This window comes from Erigeron canadensis, chromosome 1 (genome assembly GCF_010389155.1).
Source record: "Erigeron canadensis isolate Cc75 chromosome 1, C_canadensis_v1, whole genome shotgun sequence".
In the NCBI taxonomy this organism is placed as follows: domain Eukaryota; kingdom Viridiplantae; phylum Streptophyta; class Magnoliopsida; order Asterales; family Asteraceae; genus Erigeron; species Erigeron canadensis.
In genome coordinates this window covers 59,426,287-59,441,182 of record NC_057761.1, presented here as the reverse complement: position 1 = coordinate 59,441,182, position 14,896 = coordinate 59,426,287, and the positions used below count along the sequence as shown (strand labels likewise).

General features: G+C 34.0%; 1 protein-coding gene, 1 long non-coding RNA gene and 1 pseudogene across 2 annotated transcripts; all 3 read right to left on the bottom strand.

Moving 5' to 3' along the window:
- Positions 1–721: 721 nt before the first annotated feature.
- Positions 722–9,436, bottom strand: LOC122596337 (annotated as a pseudogene).
- A 451-nt stretch (positions 9,437–9,887) lies between these two features.
- Positions 9,888–13,334, bottom strand: LOC122585570 (F-box protein CPR1-like). Its single transcript, XM_043757698.1, has 2 exons — positions 10,983–13,334; positions 9,888–10,195 (listed from the first exon to the last, which is right to left on the bottom strand). Exons 1-2 carry the CDS (start codon positions 11,988–11,990, stop codon positions 10,172–10,174), a joined length of 1,032 nt encoding a protein of 343 aa, XP_043613633.1. The 5' UTR covers positions 11,991–13,334; the 3' UTR covers positions 9,888–10,171.
- Positions 9,888–14,573, bottom strand: LOC122585571. Its single transcript, XR_006321732.1, has 4 exons — positions 14,323–14,573; positions 14,000–14,063; positions 13,759–13,853; positions 9,888–10,171 (listed from the first exon to the last, which is right to left on the bottom strand). It is a non-coding gene; the product is annotated as an uncharacterized LOC122585571 (long non-coding RNA).
- Positions 14,574–14,896: the final 323 nt, after the last annotated feature.

Below are 14,896 nucleotides of genomic sequence, written 5' to 3'. Positions count from 1 at the left end.
AGATCTATAAGTTCTTGGAATGCTTTTGATTTAAGAATTGGGGAATGAAGAAGAGGAAAGGAAATGCATGTAGATTTTACATGATGATGATGATGAGGAAGATGATAGATGCAAAAAAAAAGGGAGTTAATTACACTTTTGGTCCAGTGTTGGAAAATGACGAAAATACCCATCGCGTGGCAGTCACGTGATAGCTTTTTAAACGGACGTTATTACTCAGGACCAAAAGTGTTGACGGACAAAGTTTTTTAGACTAAAACTGTAATTTATTAAACTTAGGGACGAAAGCTGCAAGTGAAAGTTCACGACGGGGACGATTTCTGTAATTAAGTCTTATTTATTTAAGTTCATTCAAAAATCTGGCCTGTTACACTAATCCACTAAGGAGTTAAAACGGGCTAAATTTTTGCAATAACGGGCCAAGTATACAATTACATGGACTGAGAGTTTGCTGGCCCAACTAGTGTGTTGCTCTGGGATGTTTCCCACATTACTAAAGGATGATTGGAAATAGACCTAGCCCCTAAAAAAGATAGAGAAGATAAGTTATCTTAGAATCTTAGATAACAATAAAAATAGTGAAATCAAAATTTAATTGATAGGTTTAATCAATGAGAACTTCCGAATCAATGAACCAAACACTTTCAATGGAATGATATGATTCCTTCATTCCCATTCTCATAATCCAAACACACCATAACTTGATGAACCTCACTAAAAATAATCAATTAATATGGCATATCGAATGTACTCAAAGATCCAAAAATTCTGTATACAATATTGAATTATAATTAACAAGCAGCCATTAGAACATGAATAAGCCCTCTATGCAAAGAAGAAAAAACATGCATTAGGACAAACGATTGAGTGTTACTTTTGATCAGATGTAGCTTTGAGGTTAGGATTGAAGCATTTCTTGGATTTGGCATCAGAGGTTCCTTAATTCTTCATACGTATAAATCGTTGCTGGTTTCACCTTCACCGCCAGGAACTTCGGTGTGGCTTCCTCCATTACTAACTAGAGAGTTACTCCCGCTACCTACCACCAAAGATCTGCCTACAGTGAACGATGATTGGATACTGGCTTTTCTTTTTAGAAGTTCAGCCACCTGTATGAAATGGGACCAGGGCCACCCGTTAGTATTCCAAGTATATGCAAACCTATAACAATGAGAGAAGGTGGCAATTTTGACTCGTGTTATGTTCATTTCCAGCGGGCAAAATAAATAAATAAAGGCATAATTCTAGGAAAAAGGGTCAAAAAGATCATAATAGTGTCACACTAGTTGTTCAAAACCTTAACTATGATTATGGACAAACATGGTTCCAGGTCAACCTACCCGGGATGTTTTATTTGACTCCAAAATGTTGTCTGACCAGAACCGATTTTGACTAGTTACCACAACCTCACCATTTTCCAACCTCTAACAATATTAACTATTGCAAATTATTAAGGAATAGGTTGATTACCGAAAATATAAAAACAAATTGCTACTGTTTCGAATTTGAAAAACAATGTAGGTTCACCAGCATGGAAAATGTTACTTTGAAAATAGACCAAGGAATCATATTTATACGAGTTGCTTATCTATTATACCAAAATGCTTATGTGTGTCAGCTGGCATTGTCAAATTTTTGGCCATTCTTTAACGACTTAATCATTCTTTTGAGAGTCGAACTGAAAAAATTTGACACACTATTAGAAGTTATGTCTTTTAGTATTTGACTCGCTACCTTCTGCTTTTCTTGGTTACGTCTGTTGATCACTTCATAAAATCGTTCTACAGCCTGCAAAAGATGAAAAGAAAAATGTTTGTAGCATAACTATACTAAAAAGGGATTAATTACTAGATGACCAATGTACTTTTTCTTTTGTAAATAAACTGAAATATTGGCAACCATGTACAAAAGGAAAAAAAATATTGGCAGCCATGTACAAAAGGAAAAGTATATTGGTCATCCAATGATTAACCCCTATTAAAATATTACAAAAGAATATACTAAAAAGGGATTAATTACTAGATGACCAATGTACTTTTTCTTTTGTATATACAATGAAATATTGGCAAACCATGTACAAAAGGAAAACATATCGGCAAAGATGTACAAAAGAAAAAATTATATTGGACATAATCAACCCCATTAACAAATTACAGTAGAATATCACCCATCTCATGACATATACGGAAGTAATAATAAATTTACACTTTATGATGACTCATGGATTTATGAATTTTCTTTCTTGCAAAGTGAACCCCTATGCATGCTAATTGGTGCAATTTAGTCACAAAAAATGATGCTCTATGCATGCTAAAGTGTAATTGGAGCAATTTACACTTTAGCAATAGCTTTCTTTAAGCTACATCAATAAGTAGATCACAAATGCTTAAGAAGATAATATACCTGTTGGTAATCTGTCTCACATTCACGTAGCTCGGTTCTCTTTCTCAAAATCTGCTGCTCAATATCATTGAGCTTATGAGTTGTATCCTCATATGTGGTGGCACAAATAGCTTATATTGTATACGATGTTGTTTGGAAACCATTATCTCCTGCAAGTAGATAGATAGATCGAATTTTGCATAAACACACATACCCAGAATAGGAAGAAAAAAAAAAGAAAAAAGAGAGAATCGAACAGAAATAAGAGTTCCCTAACCATAGACTGCAAATATTTGAGTGCCAGATTTTAGTTTAGAGACCTCGCACGGTTGAAGACCTTCTAACACTTTAAGGTCTGGCACCGCATCGTCCTTAGCCATTGCTAACTGCACGATGATCAGAAGTGCACTTTCATTGTTAAATTAAAGCATGACGGGATAAAGGGGGATGTATTGAAAGTCTAAAGGATGTGTACGTCATTAACAGTTAAATCGATTCTGTATACTTGAAAATGCAAGAAGTACATCCCTGCAGAAGTCATCTTACCGGTTTTCTCACTATCTTCCTGCAAAAGATTTAGTCATAAATGACTAGCCCACAATATATAAAAAACATCGTGTTCTAATATGTGTAAATTCAACACTTTGAACATAAGTAAACTTACTAAGACTTTCTATATTATAGTCTACAACCATCTGAAATCAGTACCACAATGTTGTTAGAAAATACACTTATTGAATTATATAAATTCTTGCAGCCTGTTAATAACAAACCTACTCACTATGAACCTATGATGATAAGTAATGATAATCTGTCCAATTAAATTATAACTATGTACATATTATGGTGGCAATTGACATTCATTTTTTGACCTAACTTGGATATGTTCAGAATACCTTGTTCAAGTACGAAATGATTGCTAGAAACTTAATGGCCATTGGATCTTGTAGATAAGCTACCCCTTGATCGTAATTGACGAGTGTCATCAAATGAATCAATAGCACGTTACATAAGAGTTGAGTGAACGGTCACTTTATTGTTTCCTGCTCTGCCATCAAGGAGCATCAGTTTTCTAGTTGAAAAGCCTCTTGAAGTAGATCAAGGAGGTAAACACAGGACAAAAATTCCTAAACATTCTAAATCATGGTGCAACTTTCTTTCCTTAAACTCTATTACTCTATATTTCCCTTTGATTTGCATCATGTATTTTGAGAGTAGTTAACTTGCTATCAAACTTTGCAGCTGAAGGACCGACAAAAATCATAAATAGTTTTAAAAGCCTATTCAAAGTTCAAACCCCTTCTAAGTTTTCGACTGTAGAACTACAATGAAGAAACATTCTGTAACATTCCAAAAAAGAAAGAGTGAAGACGGCATTGATCTATCCTGAAAACACATCTAAACATCCTCCAGAGTTTATGAACTTCAAAACCCCCTTATACATGCAATTATGCAAAAGGTATCGGTGAGGAACACATAAAGCTCAATGAAATAATCAAATTTAATCGACCTAATAATAGGCTACCCGTACCCGTTTTGGTGCTACGCGACTCGTGGCAGAAAAGAAGTAATGGATGACTTAATCTCACTAATACCTATATGTAAAATTGAAATAACAAACAAAATCTGCAAGTTAAATAGCCTCTATTCAGAAATAACTTTTACTTGGGACATATAATCAACAAACAATGAGAAGGCACACCACATATAAACTAGAATTATAGATGTATACAAAGAACTATAATATTCGAAGACTGGGTTGTGCTTAATTCCTAGAGATTTTAAAGCACATGGATTCGAATATTTGATACCATCGATCCGGTTTCTTCACAAACTAAAAATCAAAGGTACTAATACTACAAGTACCTAGGTTGCACCGGGACGGGTACGGTATTAGGATACGGGGACGATACGGAGACGGGAAACGGAAAAACTCAAAAATCAAAGATACGGGGACGGCAAGGATACGGCAATAAAAATATAAAAAATAAAAAGTATATTGAAGAAATTCCAAAAATATTAGATCTTACTATTATATCTATAATATATGGGAAAATGATTTATATCATCTTTGTTGGATGATGTTGCTCTCACAAACTCACTTAAATCAATTTCTACACATGTCAAAAAGCCCTCCATGATTTTAATGGTTTGTGAGAGCAACATCATCCAACCAAAATTATGTTAACATCATCCAAGTTATCCCAATAATATAAATCAGATTCTTTAATTTTAGATAATGAATTCTAAAAAAGCTGTATAGTATAACTGTACTATGAAAATATTTTGTAATTTATTAAAATAAGTATTAAAATATAACTATGCAGCCTACTTTTATTAGTAGTGTTACGTAATGTAATTTCTCCCCACGTTCTTTTTCATCATCAACATCACTTCCTGCTCATCACTCCTTACGCCACCAGTCCACCACTAATAAATCCATACCTAATTCGTTTTTAGATCAAGGCTCATTAAAAGGTATTCCCTTCTCTCTATTTCTTTCTCTCGCTCTGTCTTGTCATTCATCTTCTCCGCCAGACGTGGAGTCGCCGGAAAAAACGGTGGAAGCAACCACATAACCACCACCTAATCTGGAAACGGCCTGGAAACTTTGTGGGAAACGTCCCCAAATATCTAGAAACGTATAGGGAACGTTTCTGGCCGTCCCCAACGCGAATCCGTCCCTGTGAAGTACCCGAAACGGGTACGAGCACCTACATGCCGTCCCCGTGCTACATAGGCTACAACGTTAATTGTTAAATAGCATCGATCTCTCTCTTTTTCTTACATTTTTCTCTTAGTGCCACTTGTAGTTACAGCAAAAGATCACTAAACACACGTCACTATCACAATGTTACTTAAAAAACCTAAAACAAAAGATAACAGAAATGAAAGTACCCGTAATGCCAGCCTATAGCCCCCATCATTAACTTGCTCAAAATAGAGTAGCTGCAGTGTAGATTTACACGTAGATTAATATTTTATTAAACAATATGATAAACACATTAAAATCGGAAAAAAAAAAAAAAAACTGAGAAACTTTGGAGCACCTTAAATCTGCATTTGTGCATTTGAAGTAACTCTAACAACAATCCCTGATTGAGCTTCATCCTCACTAATCGTAACACTAAAAAAATGAGCACATTGTTTGTTTACTGGCAATCAACTTAGTTAAGGTACCAATATGTAAACTACAAAAAGGAGTCATGATCCTCTAACACTAAGATAAATACTCACCTTTCCACTAATTGATGCTCCTATTGGAAGGGGCTTGGCTGTGAATGTTGCATTTGACGTTTCCTCAAGAACATTCACTGAAACTCTTGTCTTCATATAAGCTCCGAACTTACTTAAAAAGGTAAAACTTGCATAAAAAAGGTACCTAAGTGGTACTCCAAAAATGATACCCATAAATCCAGCGTTTGATAAATCAAACTCCATGTCGAAGCCTTCATCATCAAGTGCCTATTTGATTGACAATAAGTCATTCAATACTATTAGTCTAAATCAGGCAACTCTAGTGGGACACAAGTCCATTGAAAGCCTTTTTCCTAAATAAAAGGGAAGTCCAGTAAAAGCCTTTAACATGACTGGAATACATATTTAATTGATAATAACTATGTTATTGATATATTCTTACTGACTCGGTGTGTGCGGGAGCATCAAAATTCACAGCCATGGATCTCATCCACATGGGAACATCAACTATTACACATATGGGGTGTCGTGGGTCATGTTCATTCACATTCTTGTTGAAAGAATTACATCTTTAAAATTTTAGAGTAAAGGAGGTTATATGTGTTTTAAAGTAGAGCTACATACGTGGTGGAGAACTTATGTTTTTTTGAAGTCAGTGCTAACAATGTGTAATACAATATCAAGTAACAAGTTAAGATTTCTCGTCTTCTTTAGGATTATATATTCTGCAACTGTATATGCTTACATACATAAGATGTTATAGACCAAATCATTATAAAGAAGAGAGCTTCCACGCTATTTTGACCCTTGTATATTGATAATCAAACAACCATAGTAAGCATAACTACATTATTGCACATTTTATAGTCTTCAGTTTCCGAACCCTATATATATACACATATATATATCAATTTTACCATGTAATCAGGGATTGCAACGAGTCGGGTTTAAGGATTCCCGGACCCGATTAAAAATCTCCGTCCCCGGATCCGACGGGTCCCCATTTACTTACTAACCGTCGGGGGTAATGGGTTTCCCCAAGGGTAATCAAGGATCCGTTAATTATATACATATATCTATACATATAGTCAGTACTGCTAACTTCCGTGATAATGGTTACAAGAGCTCTAATCTATTTGATTAACTAAATATAGTTACAAGACTCAGTTGTAGTGACATTACACACAAAATTTAGAACGATAGCCATCTATCGGCACTTTCATTCAGTCAAGCTAATAATTTCAAGAAGCATAGATATTTGCTATTAATTCTAAAATAATCAATTAGCATTTCAGACATTTAGATACTTATTGGAATTAAACTATCAAGAGTTAAATGTAAGAACGGTCCCTGTGGTTTGAAACTTTTTGCAACAACAATCTCTCTCTTAAACTTTAAGCAACGGTGATCCCTGAAGACATGTTTCAGTTGCAACGGCGGTCCCGCAGACCCGCACTAACAAAACCATTAATTAGTGTCGTTAAGTTTCCAGGTGAGTAGCACGTGAGGGGTATTAATGTCAAACCACCTACACAAATAATTGGATATTCAAACTTCGGATATCCTAAATTTCAGATTCGGGTTCAGATAATGATTTTTGAAAATTTCGGATATTCGAAAATATCCAAAAAGTTTATTTCTATTTTTTTTGTTTAAATTTGAATATATATATTTTTTAATCCAAAAAATATCCGGAAAGTTTAGTTTCAATATAAGAAAATACTCAAAAAAAATGAAAAATTCTGATATGTTAGTTTCAATATATACGAAAATATCTAGGATATTTATTTCTTTCTTCTTTCTAAAATTCAGATATTTTGGATATCCAAAATTTTGAATATGTGTTCAGATATTGAAATTCGCTATTCGAAATTTCGAATGTCCGAATATCAAATAGCTGAAGCTTGGATATCCCCCGAAATTTCAAATATATGATATCCGGATAGCCGAATTTTAGAAAAAAATAAATAAACTAGAAAAAAAATATTCGAAGCAAATATCCTAAAAATAAATATCCTAGAAATAAATAAATAACCAAGAAAAAGGTAAATAATTTTTTGTTATTTTCGAGTATGATTGAATTAAAAAAAGGATCTTGAAATTCAACCAAATAAAAAAACAATTTCCGGATATCCAAAATATTTGAAACTTTTAAAAAATACTATTCAAGTTTGAATCCGAAAATTACGGTATCCAACTTTTTGGATATAGATAGTTTTGAACACCCCTGGGGTTGTGTAGGTGGAAGGACATTAATACCCACACGTGCTACTCACATGGAGAACTTAACGATAATAATTAACAAATCCATTAGAGATGGACTGCCATTGCAACTGAAACATGTCTTCAGGGATTGCCGAATATATGGGGACCATTCTTGCACTTAACTCAAATATCGATATTTTTATAATGTAATATATACATATCAGGTATACTGGGTCGGGGCGGGGTACGTATATATGGGTCGGATATGCGGGTTTTAATCTAAAATCATCCCGGACCGAACCCGCAAAAAATTTAATATCATCCTCATAACCAGCCCAGCCCAAGTCCCGCATACCCGGACCCGGCCCAAAAAATGACGGGTTTCGGATACGATTTTTTTTTTAATAGACTGGAAAGATGTGTTGAGAATACACATCACTCACTTGTTTTATATATAAGAGGATTTTTCCCTTTGAAGAGGCAAAAAAGCATCTAATAGCAAACACTTCAAACTGTGATTAGGCTTTCAGAAAACATAATAAACTGTTATTCGCACTCCCACACACCCCCTAAATAACAAGACGATGGCTATAGTACAAGCACATATGTTCACAGGAAGTATAAAAATTTCAGAAAGGTGGAAAAGTACCTCAGAGCCTAAAATATCATACTGCCTTCTTTTTTCCGGATCAGATAAAATGCTGTAAGAATACATAACTTCCTTGAATAGCCCCGAATCTTCCGACGCTTCTCTTTCAGGATGATACCTATATATAGTAAACAACAGATATTAACAATTTTTGACAGTAACATTCTGAAAGAAGGGAGGTAAACTAACTTGCGAACAAGTTCTCTGTAAGCAGATTCGATTTCTTGATGAGAAGCTTCTCTTGAAACATTCAAAACTTGATAGTGATCTATTTTGTTTTGAATACCACCAGCTGCTGATAAATTATTATTATTTTCATCATTTGTTTGTTGATCGGTTGATTCCGTGATATGGAGTTTGAAGCCATGAACTTGTTCCGCCGAGTTTGAAAACCGCTGTGCAAATCTCTTCCATATCTCTCTCTATCTCTATCATATATAAAAGCTAAATTCCCTTGCCTAAAATATAACTGACGAAATCTTATTTTGCACACTTTGATTTGGGTTTTGAAATTTAGGGTTTTAGTATTTAGGAGACAGGGGGTTGATTTTTACAAAGAAAGTTTTACTTTTTTTTTTTAAAAAAAGTAAAGAAAGTTTTACTTGATATTTCTGTTGGTTAATATACCCTTAAATTTATTTTATTATTAAGTTAATAACTATTTTCATCCATCCATGTTTTAAAAATCGATCGTATGTGAAAAAAAAATTTTATTATAAAATACCGACCAATACGACTATTTTAATATTTTTGTATTTTTTATAAAAATTTTATAAAATTTGTTACAATTTAATGAAATTAGTCAAAGTACAATTATAAAAAATAATAGTAAATAGGTATTTCATAACAAAATATAGTTTTAAAGTTAATAAATAACAAAAAAAAAAAACATTAAAGTATCATAAAAATTATTTTTAAAAAATTTCAAGAAAATACCAGAAAGTTCCGGGATACCGGTAATATCGGTCGGTATATACCGGTAATTAAAACATTGATTTTCATTAATTCACCACATAGCACATCCTCGTTTCAATGATTTACCCTCTCCGTCTTATATTATATGTCCACTTTTGATTTGAAGTTTTATGCTTTAAATTTTGACCGCAAAAATATTTGTTTGTATTATATAACACTTCATATAAAATATATTGACGTTTTGAGATTTCAATATACTTTTCATTGATATAATTTTTATTAATTACTCTATCCGTTTTATAAAACTTGTCAAATTTTTTAAAGTCAAAATTTATCAACTTTGATCATAAATATATTTATTTTTGTTATATATTAATTTTATCAACGGCCTCAAACTTTTAGTGCCCATTGATTAGAAATAGACTTGGGCCAATATAATTAAATAGGAAGATTATTATATATCCTCGTTCTAAACATCAAAATACAACACATTATATTCTTTAACTTTGTTAAAACTGAAAGTAAAGAAAATCATCCAACAAAAAAATTAACATGGCATAAGCCTCCAACAAAGTAACCATCTTAAGAACACACTCTAAAAATCATTAAACACAAGAAATTTAAGCCAATGGTACGGGATTTCAAGCTAAGTCTGCTAGTTTGGACACCAATTAAAGAACATTGACCTGTCACCCCCTCCGTCAACTTGACAGCTTCTTCTCGAACTCTGGAACCATAACTAGCTAATACTAGCACTAGCGCTTGCATTGACAACGGCACTGAAACTGCTACTGGCATTGGCATTAGGAACACCACAGAATGCTACAACAGAAGTTTTTGTATAGCCTGAAAAGTTATAGCAAGAAGTGATTATAATATGCCCAACTATGGCGGTAAAAGAAAACAGCATACAATGGTTGCTACAATTGTACATGTAAGATAGAGAGATATACTAACAAGCGGATGCATGTCCGAATCATTATTAATTTAGAACCTAGTTAAGATAATGCACACTTATGGCAAAGAGCATTAAGGAAAAGAAGAAATGAACCATAGTTCAATTGATACAAAAGATTTTACAGCCTCTTGATGATTAGCTTTGAAGGCATTAGGGATGCCATGTCTAATGTGATTGTATTAAATGGCTGCCCAACACTTAAACAAACGTTCTTGTCCAAACATCAAATTAAGAATCAAGTCCTCTGTATGTTACACAATTCAGCTCCTGTACAGTTTTACTATAAAGAGGATTATGGATAATCATAAGCAGTCTGTGCATTACCTTCTCCAGTCAGTGGGTTACAAAATGACATTCCTGAATCAGGGATTATATTAAAAAATGTTCAGCCAAAAATTGAAAGACACATTAAGGAATTTAAAGAGAGTTACAACCTAAGGATATGTAGAAGTGATATCATAGGACAATAGGCCACTTAGAAAAGATAATTACAGTATGCAGCAGATTACTGGATATTCTTTTACATCTATTTTGACAATAGGTTCAATGAATATGATACTGATGTCAGTCACCGATACTATAAAACTGGACTAAATTAAGATTTATAACTTAATGACCAGGATGAATATGAAATGCCACAAATAGGCCCAACTTAGAGCTCTTCATGGAACTTACTTGCCGCCTCTTTCTCTTCTGTCTCTTGTGGAAATGAGGAGAAACCAGACTTTCAACAAATAAAGGAGACCCCATGAACAATCTCCCATCGGACAGCCCTATATCACGACTCAAGGTCCCTTTATTTGGAACATAATTTTGCAATAGTTTCATGCGGTGCAGGAAGTCATACTTAACCTCAGGTTCACGCCCAATGATTTCCCAGGACTCTTTAACATTATACTCCTTCATTACCCATAATTCATCAAGAAGTGATTCGTGCAGAAATACACATAAACAGTCTTTCATAGTTCCCAAACGCATTAAAAACTCTTGAGCGACATCATATTGGTATCTCACATCATCAGGTTGAGGGACTTCCACAAACTTTTCATCCAATAAACTAAAGGAAAGAACTATATTCTTTTTAGATGAGTTATCATATGCAACCCAATGAAGAGCTCCCTTGCATAAGACACCTATCCTACTTGAAAAGGCATGATTTACCTCTTCAATCATCTTCCAAGTATTAGCCTTTAAACTGAAGACTTGAAAACAGGTACAATTCTCATCTTTTAAATACCCTATAACAGCTTTATAATCATCTACATATGAATCATGACCAAAGCCCCAAAAGAGGGGCCCAGTTTCAGCTGGAATTTGCGGTTTGGTTATTTTGTTTACCTCTCTAGTCGAAGGATTAACTATTACAATTTCAGTACGGGAAAGAGAGACACATACCAGACCATTAGCAGAACCGAGTAGATGACTTCGACAGAAGTCAAATGTGTAGTTGTCAAATTCAAAAGCTCCATCAGAGTTATAAGGTAATTTAGACATAACAATTCTTCTATGTCCAATTATGTCATTCTTGCGATCAATTTGATCATTTTGGTTAAGGTGGGCTTTGATGAATTGAGGTTTAGAGATCAAAGATAGCCATGACTTACACACGCTCTTGCATCGGATCAGATCCCTCACACTCAATCTTATGAGTATCTGCTCATGGATTTCAGAAAGATGATCCATCGAAACCCTAGTTTCGGTGATTGGGTATGGAAAAGGAAAAAAAAAGGGTTGGGGGGTGGGGGTCAGTGATATATGGAGATATCTTTGTTGAATATATATTTATTTAGGGAGTATAGTAATTGCCATTGGCCACTCAGATATAGACACGTCATGATTCCGAAAGTTTTACGGACACGATACCGCATGGGCGAATTTTAATTACATTGATGGCTTTTAGAAACTTACTATCTACGCTTACTGGTTTCGTTGAACATCACATACTTACCAAGAGTGTGCTTATAAGCATATATAGATTGTGACTTCTTAGCAATTAACTGTGTAATCTACAGATCATCAAAAATAATACAAACAAAATCCGTTATACCATATCTTAACCGCAAAGAAGATAATGAGAACTTACAAGCTAGGCACTGTTATCACCGTTTGAATTAGCTATATACAGTCTATTTCAAATGTATCTACAGCATCATGGTTCCCTGAACTAGAATTCTACGCCATCAGTAAGATTATTGATCATAACCGTCATAATCTTTGTGGGAGCCAGGATTTGGCTTCGAGCCTTCAAGGTGGGCCAAAATGACAAATGATAATCAAAAACCAATAAGGGTCAAAATATGGTCATTTAGGCCATTAAGTTACGTAAGTCTATTCCATCGATAAGCTAAAAAAATTTCAAGGTAGGCCAAAATTTACAAATAAGAAAAAAAAAACTTAACTTTATTAATTTATTATTGATATAACAGTACCATGAAATTTTTCGGGTACATAGCTCTGCCCTTTTATACTCAGTAATTACTTAATTTCCATCTCTTAAATCATCATTAATGTGAGCAATTAGTGGCCATAACTTTATAGCCTGCAAAAGTGGAAGAGGATTAAACTGTTGGTTCCTCCAGGTAATTAAGAGGATTAACCCTTTACCCCGGATGCCTTTTTGGCACCAGCCATTGTCCACGCCACAAAGAATGGCTCCATGCAATTCATCTCCACCCTACAAAGAATAGCTCTAAGCAACTCCTTTGGCACAGCGGGGCACACTAGAGGCAGGGCTTTAACCAAGACCTCATTAGTCACAAAAGTCCCTCCAATGGGCTCATGCTTTTGCGGGTGTGTTTCACTGGTATTTAAGATAATAAGCCTACCCAAAACCCAATAATCATAAGAGGGGTTTGGTCACAGAGCTATAAGTAATTTCTGAAGACATCTTTGCTACCAGACCCATGCATTGAACAGATAAGTGAATATTAAGCTATTATTTTCAGTGTCCATTAGGAACATTAGACCCGATAAAAAGAATAATCGATCTGCCAGTGATCTGCTTACAGAAATATATTAGCTTATATAAAGCTATGAAAAAGGCAGGCGACCTTGTACTACTTTACTAGTAAACAAGTATGTATTCTGCAATAGAAACACTTATCTACGGTAAATAGTTGAACCATACAGCTTAAAGTTGGTTGAAAGCCACAGTAAGCAGATGTCTACATATAGTACTACTACTCAAAGATGAATTTGAAAGCCAAATTCTGGATACGAACGACGTTAAAATCGGGATGTTAACAGAAAAAAATTTTTGGAGATCATCTATCAGATGCTCAATGTAACACTATACACTATGCACATTCTCCACTGTGCAAATACAATTTTTCATATTGTGCGACTTTTATATATATATATATATATATAAATTACACATACTATGGCGTGCAGCTAATGTATATAAATGAGTGTTTAAGATGAATTCATATTATTCAAACATAAATTTTACCTTTAGACAAAACCATTAACCATATACAGCAGTCACATTGTCTGAGTAAAGTCTGTCAGTGTGGACTTTCATCAAACACTTGCACTGCACCCCATCTGTGACAAGTGTCTTGTTACTGATACGTTTTGAAGTGTTTTTATAAAAAAAAAAAATTTAAGATATATGATATACTTAGAGAACTGTTATCAACTTAATCTACTAAAAAATCAGAATGGGAATTAAGGTTAGTGAATCCCATTACCCTTTTTATTTATCATGATTGAACAAAACGAAAAATATTAGGCAAACGATCTCTGATGAAAAATCTGCAGAACGTCAAAATATCAGAAACATATCTCTGATGAAAAATCTGCAGAACGTCAAAATATCAGAAACATACTTTCTTTAATTCACTATGTCATCTTCTTTAGTATAACTCCACAAAGAGTTAAAAATTACTAGTTTCAAACAGAAATTCACACTAACAGTAAAAAAATAAAAATAAATAAATAACTACGGAGTATTTCATATTGGGTCTTTTTAATTTTTTGGGTTAACAAATATGTCATATTCAACTAATTTAACCTCATATTCAAAACTAAAGCACTTGCGGAGATGATTGTCGGCAGTGGCGATGTGTTTGCATTCTTTGGTGAATGGTTTAGCTTGGTGGTAGCATAGATCTCCGACGCTTTGAAGAGGAAGATGAAGGCGATGATGGGACTCGATGGCGTGTTCTACCATGATTTTTCTACCATGATTTTTAGAGTATTCAAACTTTCAAAAGGAGTTTGTGACGGGTAGCATGATACACTGTATTCTTTAGTTTTATTAAAAGAAATAGAAATAGAAATAGAAAGATCGGATAAGAGTAGAAAGGATAAAAAATCATATAAAAAAAGCATTCTTGAATTTGAAAAGAAAACTAAAAAATAAAAAAGCTAAATAATTTAGAACTGGATGAAACCACCACACAGCCACCACCTGAAACCCCCTTCCACAACCAGCAACCACCCCTACCAGGCTACCACCTGAAACTAAAAGGATTTTCTTTAAATTGGGTTTAGTTTTTAATTGAATATATATTACTTTGTGAGGGGGAAGCATGATTTCTACCATGCTTCTAACAGCATTTTGGTTTTCCCTTACATTATATTCT

What these genes read in the sequence shown, in the direction of transcription:
- LOC122585570 (XM_043757698.1), bottom strand. Translation starts at nt 11,990, where the DNA reads ATGGATCATCTTTCTGAAATCCATGAGCAGATACTCATAAGATTGAGT. An exon ending in AGAAGAGAAAGAGGCGGCAA is followed by an intron (nt 10,196 to 10,982) that starts GTAAGTTCCATG and finishes ATAACTTTTCAG; the next exon opens with GCTATACAAAAACTTCTGTT.